We start from the raw sequence: 11,013 nt of genomic DNA on the forward strand, positions 1-11,013 counted from the left end.
TGCGCCTTTCTTGTGCCAGTTGGTTGCTGTAGACGGCTTTGGTAACGTACTGGCAAAACGTCTCGTAGTCTATGTCGATGTTCTCACTATCGTGCAGCAGACGGTGATCGAGGTCGGCGGGTATACATCCCCACAAGGTTTGCTTCCAGTCTTCTTCCCGAACCTTTGCTTGCTGGGCTAGTGAATTAAACGTGGCAATAAACTCGTGGATATCTTGGCCCTTGCCTAGCTCAAACTCGTGTTTCTTAAGGGCTTCTCTGGCAGCTATGGACTGGTTGGGGTCGTGGTACATGGATTCTAGGATTTGGATCATTTCGGCTGCTGATGAAAAGGGGCGTGTAACTGAAACGTAACGAGTAATCATTGCTTTCTCGGCTTTGTCCTCGAGCAAATTCATCAGGTAACGTATCCGACTTTTCTCAGTCCTAAAAATGGCGACATCTTCTTCGAATTTGTCGGCCACCTTTATCAGCCAGCTATCAAATTGCGTCTTGTCTCCTGCGAACTTTGGGGGTGAATCGGCTCTGGCTTTTGCTTTGTCATTGTAAGCAGGGTTCATGCCGCCTGTTCCTTGGAACTCGGTAAAGGCTGGCCAAGCGGCCATCCCTTTTGCTTTGAAACTCGTTCCGCCGAATGCACTTTCCACTGATGGCTCTCGGTGCCTTAATTCTCGGTAGGGCCTGGGACTGGGTGTGTCGTTTCTCAACGCGTTTCTTAGCCTAAGTATTTCCGCTTCTAGCCTAGCGATCTCGCTGGCTGGGTCGTTTGCGTCGCCCATTATTCTGGGGTTGTTTTCTTGTGCGTTCACGTTGAGCTCCGGGGACCGCGAAGAAGATGCAACTTCGATTTCGTCCTCGACACTGGACTTGGTGCCTGGGCGAGAGTCTGTTTCGCTTTCTGATCGGGTCGGGTCGTCGATGGGGCGGTCTGTTTGCTCCGTCTGGTTCGTAATCAATCTTTGTGATTTCCTGCTCGCAGGTGGATGGTCCTTCAGCCTGGGCATAGGTCGGATCGGTCGTGGTCGGGGACTGGAATTGAAGTTCCTGTCGAACTCCGGTCGGGTCGGGTCTGTCGGGTGCGGATTTATTTTCGTCGCTCGCCAGCGGCGTAAAGATAGGTTGTTGCGCCTTATTTGTTAATCGCTAGGCCAGCGATTCTTTAGAGAGTAGAATTGTGTCACGGCCAGGGTAAGCATAGCACGGAAGCTAGTCTATTGGCATCTATCGACGAAGATTCTACTCTGAGGAGAGGAAAGGAAACAAACAAAGTTCTGAGCTTGACGCGACGTCGATAAAGGTATCACCCTGGTGGGTCGTTGGTCAGGGGTCAGGGTTAGGGTCTGGTGATCTTATGGTCCAAATGTCACACCCGGTAAGCCGCTAGATGACCCTTTTAAGCAGCCTAATTCAAAAGGGGCTAATACCGAAAAAGAGGGGGTTTCCCACACAAGAAATCCGTTGTTAGAACCTCCTTTAGTACCGGAATTAGTGCAGGCCCCTGTAAATTACCTCCCTTTAAGCCTAAATCGAACTACCGATGGTTGGGTAACAGCTGAAGGAGACGGAATTACAGGCGATTGTGACGAAATCCAGGCCCAAAAAGCCCTGTTATGGCACAGGCGCTTAGGGCATATAGGGTTGTTATTGCTTAAAAAGACCGCTAAAAACGCAGACGGTCTACCTAATTTCGACAAAATTAGGGCTATTACCTGCATTACTTGCATTAAAGCCACCTCTGTTAGGCGTACAAATAAAGGGGCACTCCCTACACCCCCTAATATCCTCGATTCCATAGAGGGTGATACAGTAACCCTTAAACCTAACCCTCACAATAAAAAACCCGTATTTTTGTTATTAGTGGATCGAAAATCACGTTTTCGGTGGTCGATCTCACTACGGAATAAAGCCGGACCTACGGTTTTAGTGGCTATTAAAGGCTTTTTTAAGGTTTTAAAAGCTACGTACGGGCGCTACCCCACTAAATTTCATTTTGATGGGGGGCACGAGGTAAATACAGAGCTTCAAGATTGGTTTGCAAGTAAAGGTGTTAATTTTAGCACCTCCAACCCCTACAACCATGGCCAAAACGGGCTAACGGAACGGTCCGTTAGGGTTATTTTGGATAGGCTAAGGTCTACCATTTTAGCGGCAGGTCTACCACTATATTTATGGTGTTATTTACTGTCAGCCGTGGTTGATTTAGTTAACCGTACAGCGGTAACTAACAGGGAGTTAACACCCTACGAGGAATTTTATTCCGAATTTCAACCTGGATTACCACACAGGCCTAATTTAGGCCATTATCGGGTTATTGGTACCGTATGCCAGGCTATTATACCGCTGGAAAAACGCCAAAAATCCAACAAATTGGCTCCCCGAACGGAAACAGTAAGGCTTTTAGCCCATTTATCCAATTCTACAGCGTTGGTTTACGCCCCCGCCAGACGGGCCGTATATAAAACCTCTACCGTAAAAATTTTAGAGGGTATACCCGCTGAAAATTTGGCTATTCCAGGGGAAACGCTACAGATTTCAGAGGGGGAAAATCCAGATTTAGAGGGGGATTCTAATTCTGAACCTGAAGACGAAATCTACAGCGCCAAAACTTTGGATCCAGTGGATAATAATCCCCTACCTCCCGCAATTACAGTTCCTCCCTGGCCTGTACAGTCTACTGTTCGCCCCCCAGAGCTTATAACGGTAGCGGTGCCTAATTCAGCACCTAAAATAACGGAAGTTCCGGTGTTTTCGGCACCTAAAATACAGAATATGGAGTTAAATTCGCAGTTCGAAAACCCAGATCCTATGGATATCGATTACGTGCATTATCTTTGTTATCAAACCCAAAAGAAAACAAAGAAAAAGCCCACTAAAGACGGCGAACCAAATAGCTACCAACAGGCCCTAAAAAGCCCTGAAAGTGCTAAATGGTTAGCAGCTTTAGCGTCTGAATTCGACCAGATCGTTACTGCAAAAACCTTCCGTTTTATCCCTAAAATTAAAATGCATACAGGCCGTAGACTAATCTCTACCCGGCCGGTGTTTAAATTAAAAAAGGATGAAAATAATAAGCCTATAAAGTATAAAGCCAGGCTTGTTGTTAGGGGGTTTTTACAGGTCGAAGGCCTAGATTATATCGAGACTTTTGCTAGCACTAGTATACCGCCCACCTGGCGTATATTATTGGCTATAGCTAATGCACAAAATTGGGAAATAGAACAAATCGATTTTATCGGTGCGTTTTTAAATAGTGACCTTACCGACGTAGATATTTATTTGCAAATTCCAGAGGGTTTTAGCGATTGGGCTAGATCTTGCAGCCCTACTACCGCTAAAATTTTAGTGCAAATGGGCTATAATCCAAAGGAAATGCAAGTTATACTGTTGGAAAAGGCGCTATACGGTCTGAAACAGGGCCCAAGAGAATGGCAAACAAAGCTAAAAAGCCTACTTTTTACAGAAGGTTTTAAGCCGCTAATCTCTGATCCAGCTGTCTTTTATAATGCTAAATCCAAGCATTTCATTGTTACTTTTGTTGACGATTGCCTGCTAATAGGTCCTAAATTGCAATATATTCAGGATTTAAAAGCCCGTTTTAACAAAATATACGCATTGGAAGACAGGGGCCCTGCAGCCTATTTTTTAGGCGTTCAGATTATAAGGGACAGGCCTAACCGCCTGCTTTGGCTCCATCAAAGTCAGTATATAGAGGAAGCATTAGCAACGTTCGGATTAGCTGATTGCAAACCTATTTCTGTTCCCTTACAGCCGGGTGTGCTAAAATATAGTGGGGGCAAACCCGTAAATGCGCTAGAAATCAAATTGTTACAGCGTATTATCGGCACCCTAATGTATTTAATGCTATTAACGCGCCCGGACATCGGTTTTGCGGTTCAATGGTTATCTCGTTTTTTAACGAAAGCCACTACAATCCACTTAACGGCAGCTAAAAACCTACTTCGCTACTTAGCAGGTACTAAATCCCTAGCAATCTGCTACGGAAATAGGGTAATTAAAGCTAATTTACCACCTAACTCTTTGATTGGGGGTTTTAAAGGCCTAAAATTACTTGGTTTTAGTGACAGCGATTTTGCCGGGGCTAGGGAAGATTCAAAATCCACTTACGGATATTTGTATACCCTATCTGGGGGCCCTATAACGTGGAAGTGCAAAAAGGCTAGTACTATAGCTTTAAGCACCCCAGAAGCCGAAACCGACGCCTTAGCGGAAGCCCTGCGTGAAGCACAGTGGCTTAAAAGCCTATTTACAGAGATTGGACTACCTGTAAAAGGCCCTATTGCAATATTTGGAGATAATACAGGCTCTATAGCTAACGCACACAACCCTACGCACCACCAACGTACTAAACATACGTTATTAAAATTTCACTACGTAAGGGAGTTAGTTACAGAAGGATTAGTGACCCTAAAATACCTGGAATCCAAACAAATGCCCGCTGACGGCCTTACAAAGCCCCTAACGCTTCCAATTCACAAGGTTTTTTTAGAGCTTATAGGGTTAAAACCCCTGTAAACTTAGTTTTTACCTATTGAATTGTAGGGCACCTAGTTAGTTCGTTAGCTAACTACCACCATTTTTCTCCTTTGTTTGCAATTATTGGATTTTTGTTAGCCCGACACCAACCGATCTACCCAAACCTACCCTGCTCAGGTTGATTATTAAACAACTTATACCGACCTTATACCCGAAGTCGAATCCGAATTTAATTAGCTCGCGTTTTGGGCGACCTAGCGATTTTTAATCTACCCTATATATTAAACTTTTCTGGGATCCACAACAACGAACAGCCAGATTAGCTACCTGGCTTAGTAGTAAGTTCCGTTGGTTATAATCTGTAGGTCGTGGGTTCGAATCCGGGGGTTGTTACAATTCTGGGGGTCTTTTTCAATTCGGGGGTTCGTCCAATCTGGGGTTCAGTCAATCGGGGGTTTGGTACAAAGAGCTTATTCATCCAGGGGGTTCGCACCGGGGGTTCGAGTTGGGTTGGGACACAAGGGGGAATTTCTTTTGTTTTTTTTTGTTTTGGGGGTTTTATTTTACGTACTTTTCTTTTCCGACTTTATTTTTGGATTAAGTAGCAAAAGAGAGGGGGTGTTAATTATATGCATTATTTTGCATGTAATAAGCCCACTTTTATTTGTATATAGCCAATTTTATTTAGTGCCGAAGTGGAGTGGGGAATGGTGGAATTCCGTTACTTTGTTAATGCAGGAATGCAATTTAAAGGTCAGCGAGTGGGGTTAGCTACCCTGTACCGGGTTTAATACCCACCCTGCACCTGCGAGTCAGCTACCCTGTACCGGGTTGAAAATTTCACCAAGTCAACGTTTAAATGCAAACCCAGAGATGGTTTGTATGCAAATGAGGGTGTTTTTTCAAAAACCCATACAAATTAGTTTTTCGGAAATTCATTCGCGGCACCGGAACCTTTTCTGGCGTGCGGACCCCCACTTCGATGTCGGAGAGTATGTAAGGGAAATAAAGCAAAATCTCCCCCAACCAATTATTTATCAGTACCAAAATTATAGTGCATTTCTACCTATTATTCAGCGCTTTTAGCACTGGTTATTTACCACGCCGCACCTAGGGTTTACCCCTATATCCCCTGTTAGCACCATTGTTATTAACAATATTTTACACGGAAAAAATTTGTATTAAATAAATATTATATATTTTATTTTTATGACATTTTTACATTTGTAAAAATACCTAAAGCCGAATTGTAAAATTAAATTGTTTGTTATTTAGGAACCTTTGGGCTCAGTTTTCCAATCGCGATAATGGCCCACGGTTTTGTCGAAAATCACGGTTTTATAACCCCCTCTTTGAGGGGACCACAACGAAAAGCCCCCAAGTACAACACCGTATTTAACCTTAATACCATAATGGACGGTCAGCGCCCAACTTAACCCGATCTCGACAATGCACCTCAATGGCGCTGGGACTCGTGGAAAGTCGGACTCGATCCTAAATCGCTTTTCACGACTTTAAGCGAACAATATAACAAAATCTTTTACGACATCCAATCCCCCGAAACGTTCCATCACGACGTATCCTTAATCGTCTGTTACGATTAAGGTATCGGGGTAACCTGTTCTTAGGGTAAAGTACAGTGGGTTGAAGCAACTGAGCGTCTGACTGGGTAACTGGGGTTCTCAATGACTGGGGGTGAAGTTATAATCGTTCTCAAGTAAGTATTGAGGTTAACTAGAGTTTGATTGCTGCTAAGCAATCCTAGAATCGAATCTATCTACATGGTAATGAGCGTGCCTTATATAGACTATGTCCCTCGACGTGATATGCTTGATATGTTCCATAGCCGACATATCACTTGTTCTGCTATAATTAATATGCGACATATCAATCATATCCCTCTCTTGGCAATCACGTGATGTCACGTGTCTTTTCCCCTTATGTAATCCTTTCCCGCCGGTCGGTGATTCTTTTTGGCGAATGTCGTCAGGAGGGGTGTGACCCCACCTGGCCTCCTTGGTGCTGGCCCAACTTGTTTGGTCGTAACATCAGGTCTCCTCTCCTTTGGCCAAGTCCCTTTGGCCTTTAAGTAGTCCGTATTCCCCTGATCCTTGTCTTCTGGTTCTATTCCTTCTTTGCTAACTGCTTTGCGCCATGTCTAGTCGAGTTAACAAATCTCGCGGTCGCTCTTCCACCGCTCGTCGCAACGACTTGCTTTCTGTGCTTCTTTCTTCGGCGGTTGAGATGTCTTCTTGTTCTGCTTGCGAGTCGCAAGGGATTGCAAAATGCGCTGTGTCGCCTCGTGATTCCTCTCGTTGTGTCGAGTGCGTCCGCCTCGGTCGCTCGCGATGTGATGTGATGGGTGTCTCGCGGGAGCAGTTACACAGGATCGCGGCTCAACATTCGAAGCTCGAGTCTGAGTTGGAGGCGGCGGAGGAGAAAGTCCTTCGCCTGCGCAGACAAAAGAAAATGTGGTTTGAAAAGATGATGAGGGCGGTCCGTCGTGGTATTGACAATCTGGAGGAATTGGATCGGGTGGAGCGTGAAGAGGCAGAGCAGGAGGAGCGGCGGCGATCAGCCGAGGTTCTTCCTAAAGTGTCCCTGGAGTCGCTTCTTCCGGATTCCAATTTTGTCTGGGATTCGACTTTCCCGATGGGTCCTCTGAATCTTTCGTTGTTGGATGAGATGAATGTTCTTGCGCAACATTCCGTTGGTACGTCGTTTTTCTGGTGTTTTTGTTTTGTATTGCATACTGATCGTTTCTTTGTAGGTTCGTCTGGTGGTATGGTTTCGAGTCCTGGTCGGCCCTTAACTTCTGGGAATGGTAGGTGGTGCTTTCTTAGGTCGTCCTCTCTTTCTTGGCTGACTTGCTCGCAGATCCAACTCCTGATAGTACTGGCGGAGCGGTTCCTGGCAATCCTGGAGGTGGTTAAGGGGTTCCCAAGTGTTTTCTTCATGTCCGTAGTTTTCCCATTTAACAAGGTATTCTGTTTTGCCGTGGTTGCGTCTGTGGTCGAGTATTCGTTTAACGTCGTAGGTTTGTTCTGCGTCGATCTCGATCGTTTCTTGTGTGCTGGTGCCGTGTGGTGCCGGTTCCAGTAGTGATACGTGAAATGTGGGGTGAATTTTCATGGTGTCTGGTAATAACAGTCTGTAGTTGGTGTCGCTGATTTTCTTGCTAATTTTAAAAGGTCCAAACTTTTTGAAATCGAGTTTGCTGTTTGGTCGTTGTGTTTTGATGTTGCGTCGAATGAGGTAGACGCTATCTCCCTCCTTGAAGGATGGTCCCTTCATCCGATGCTGATTGGCGTATTTCATCATTCTTTCTCGTACGAACTCTAGTTCCTGCTGGAGTTCTTTGTGTAATTGTCGTAATTCGCTCGCTTGTTTATCGGCTCGCGGTGCCGTAGTCGTGGTTCTTGGTTCTCCATAAGCCGTAGGGTTGAATCCGTAGTTGGCATAGAACGGGGTTATCTTGGTACTCTCGTTCTCTGAGCTGTTATAGGCGAATTGTGCTGTGGGTAACAATCGTACCCAATCGTCTTGCTTGTGATTTACATAGCATTTCAGGTACTGTTCCAGTGTCTGATTGGCTCGTTCTATTTGTCCGTCTGTCTGGGGATGGAACGTTGTTAATAGCTTGTGGTTTGTTCCTAGTTGTTCCATCAGAGATTTCCAGAATCTTAATGTGAAAAGTTTGTCTCTGTCCGTGATAATGCTTTCTGGAAGTCCGTAATTGCTAACAATCACTCGTAGGAATATGTAGGCGATTTCTTCGGCGTTGCTGCTTTCTTTGTATGGTAGGAAGTAGGCATATTTGGTGAGCTTGTCCACTATAACCAGTATGTTGTCGTACTTGGTCTTAGTGAGTGGTTCTTCCGAAGGTGGTAATTTGACGATAAAGTCCATTGTAATAGTTTGCCAGGCCTTGCCGGGGGCTGGTAAGGGTTGCAATAGCCCGTAAGGTTTGTGTCTTGCGGACTTGCTCTTGGCACAGAGTTCGCAATCCCTAATGGCTTCTCGTACTTCTTGTCGTGTCCCCTTGAAGTTATAGTGCTGCTTTAGCCGTTTCCATGTCTTAGAAATTCCTTGGTGCCCGTGTGCTTTGCTTTCGTGGATCCTCCGTATCTCTTCTGGTGTGGTTACTGTGTTTGTTATTATAAGGCTTCGATGTGCTGGCAGGAGGTTCCCGTTTTCGTCTGTTGTGAGGATAACCCGTGTTTCCTCTGGTACTGTGTTCTCGTGATCTGGTCTTCGGCTAAGGGCGTCGGCCCTGCCGTTTTCCGTTCCTTTTCGGTAAATAATCCTAAAATGGAATTCTGACAGGAATTCTAACCACCTGATTTGTCGTTTGTTCAACACTTTGCTAGTGGTGAAGTGGGTCAGGTTCTTGTGGTCCGTGTAAACTAACACCTCGTGTTTAGTTCCGGATAATTGTGGTTTCCATTCTTCAAATGCTCGAATAATGGCCATAAGCTCTTTATCGTAAATCTGGTAGTTGAGTTCTGGTCCATGTAGTTTTTGTGAGAAGAAGGCGCAAGGATGCAACCGTCCTTCTTCGTCTCGCTGACTAAGTTGTCCTCCGATCGCATAGTCCGATGCGTCGGTCTCGACTTCAAAAGGTTTCGTTGGGTCTAGTATCTTGAGGATTGGTTCTCTGGCTACTGCGTCTCGTAGCTGTTCAAAGGCCTGTTGTGTTTGTTCCGTCCACTGGAATTCTAGGTCCTTCTTGGTCATGTTGGTCAATGGGGTGGCAATCGCGCCGTATCCCTTGATGAACCTTCTGTAAAAGTTCACGAATCCGAGGAATGCCCGAACGTCTCTTACGTTCTGTGGTTGAGGCCATTCCTTTACTGCTTGGATTTTCGATTCCTCCATCCTAATTTCTCCAGGAGCGATAGTGTATCCTAGGAAATTGACTTTCTTGCTGTGAAAGAGACACTTCTCGGGCTCAACTAAGAGCTTAGCGTCTTGCAGCTTTTGTAAGACTGTGTGAACGTGTTGCTTATATTTTTCCAGCGTCTTGGAAAAGACAAGGATGTCGTCCAGGTAGACAACGACGAAAATATCTAGGCATTCCCTGAGAACGTGGTTAATTATAGTTTGGAAGGTTGCTGGGGCGTTGGTAAGACCGAAGGGCATTACTAGGTACTTATAATGTCCTCGTCGGGTGCGAAACGCTGTTTTCCACTCTTCGCCTTCCTTCATGCGGATCAAGTTGTATGCTCCTTTGAGGTCTAGTGTTGTAAACCACTGTGCTTAATAGAGCATGTCTCGGAGTTCTCCTATTAGTGGGAGTGGGTAGCAATTCTTTATGGTAATGTCGTTTAATTGTCTGTAATCCACGCATAGTCGTAATTTTCCGTTCTTCTTTGGTACGAAGAGGATTGGGTATCCTGCTGGTAATATTGATGGTCTAATGTAACCTTTCTTGAGGTTCTCTGCGAGGTACTCGTCTAGTGCCTCCATCTGTGTCGGGTTTAAGCCGTATATCTTGTGGAACTTGGGCTGTGTTCCTTCTTTCAATAGTATCTCGTGGTCGAACGGACTATGCTCGGGTAGTCCTGTTTCGAGTTCGGGGCTAAATAGTCGTCCATACATCCGGTATTCGGCCGGGATGTTGTCGATTAATGTGGTAAGGTTCGATCGTTTTTCGCTCATGGATAGTCGCGATCCTTCCGATGTTGGCTCCAGGCGTGGCTCGCTTTTCCTCAATAGCGCCATAATTTTTTGTTAATTTCGCTCCTGTGCCCTACGCTCGTTGCGTGAAGTCCGTTTCTCGGATTTTCCTTCAGAGGCTAACGGCTCTTCCCATTGGACTTGGCCGGTTGTCCAATTTATCCGGGGGTTACTCCTTCTGAGCCAGGGGATTCCTAATATCACGTCTTTGTCCCCTATCTCCGTAATGTCTAAGGTGATTTGTTCCTTTCGTCCATAGCTCTCCATCCAGAGGTGTACGGTCTCTGTTTCGATGGTGCCGTTCCCGTATAAAACTGCCTCTCCTTCCACGGTCTGCAACTGGTATGGTTCCTTCTTTTATTGCCAAAATATCCGTCGTTTCGCTACGACCCTTGGTGAGATGTAGTTGCCTTGTGCTCCACTGTCGAGGAGTGCTCGTATGGGTCTGCCATCGAGTCGTATGTCGAGAAATATATGTTTATGTGCTGCTATAGTGTCTTGTATAGCGTTCAGGGTTCTTTGTTCCGTTCCTGTTGTCGCCGTTCGGTGCCCTGTGCCGTCTGGCTGTCCTAGTTTTTTAACTTGCTGGACTCGCGTCGTGGGTCCTTGTTTTTCTTATCCCTGGGTGTGTGGCTACTTCTTGTTTCGACTAGGTCAAATGGGTGTTTCGCTGGCACGGGTGTCTTGCGTGCGTTCGTGGTTATCTCGTTATTTCGTACGTTGGGGTTCCACACAATTCTGGTTATTGGTGCAGGTCCTGGTTGCCGTGATTTCTGTTCGTGCCAGGCCTGTGTTTTGGCTAGCATATGTACTCTGCATACGCTTCGGGTGCACTTATACC

At 45.7% G+C, this 11,013-nt stretch overlaps 2 protein-coding genes across 2 annotated transcripts; both read left to right on the forward strand.

Moving 5' to 3' along the window:
- Positions 1 to 5,144: 5,144 nt before the first annotated feature.
- Positions 5,145 to 5,607, forward strand: MGG_15806 (uncharacterized protein; the record flags this gene model as incomplete). The annotated part of the gene is made up of 3 exons (XM_003714935.1): positions 5,145 to 5,259; positions 5,417 to 5,485; positions 5,549 to 5,607. Coding segments are annotated over 3 exons (243 nt in total), but the record flags the coding sequence as incomplete, so codon positions are not given.
- Positions 5,608 to 6,133: 526 nt separating this feature from the next.
- Positions 6,134 to 7,824, forward strand: MGG_15807 (uncharacterized protein). Its single transcript, XM_003714936.1, has 3 exons — positions 6,134 to 6,585; positions 6,656 to 7,317; positions 7,371 to 7,824. The coding sequence occupies exons 2-3, from the start codon at positions 6,738 to 6,740 to the stop codon at positions 7,424 to 7,426; spliced, it is 636 nt and encodes a 211-aa protein (XP_003714984.1). The 5' UTR covers positions 6,134 to 6,585; positions 6,656 to 6,737; the 3' UTR covers positions 7,427 to 7,824.
- Positions 7,825 to 11,013: the final 3,189 nt, after the last annotated feature.

This window comes from Pyricularia oryzae, chromosome 2 (genome assembly GCF_000002495.2).
Source record: "Pyricularia oryzae 70-15 chromosome 2, whole genome shotgun sequence".
NCBI lineage: Eukaryota > Fungi > Ascomycota > Sordariomycetes > Magnaporthales > Pyriculariaceae > Pyricularia > Pyricularia oryzae.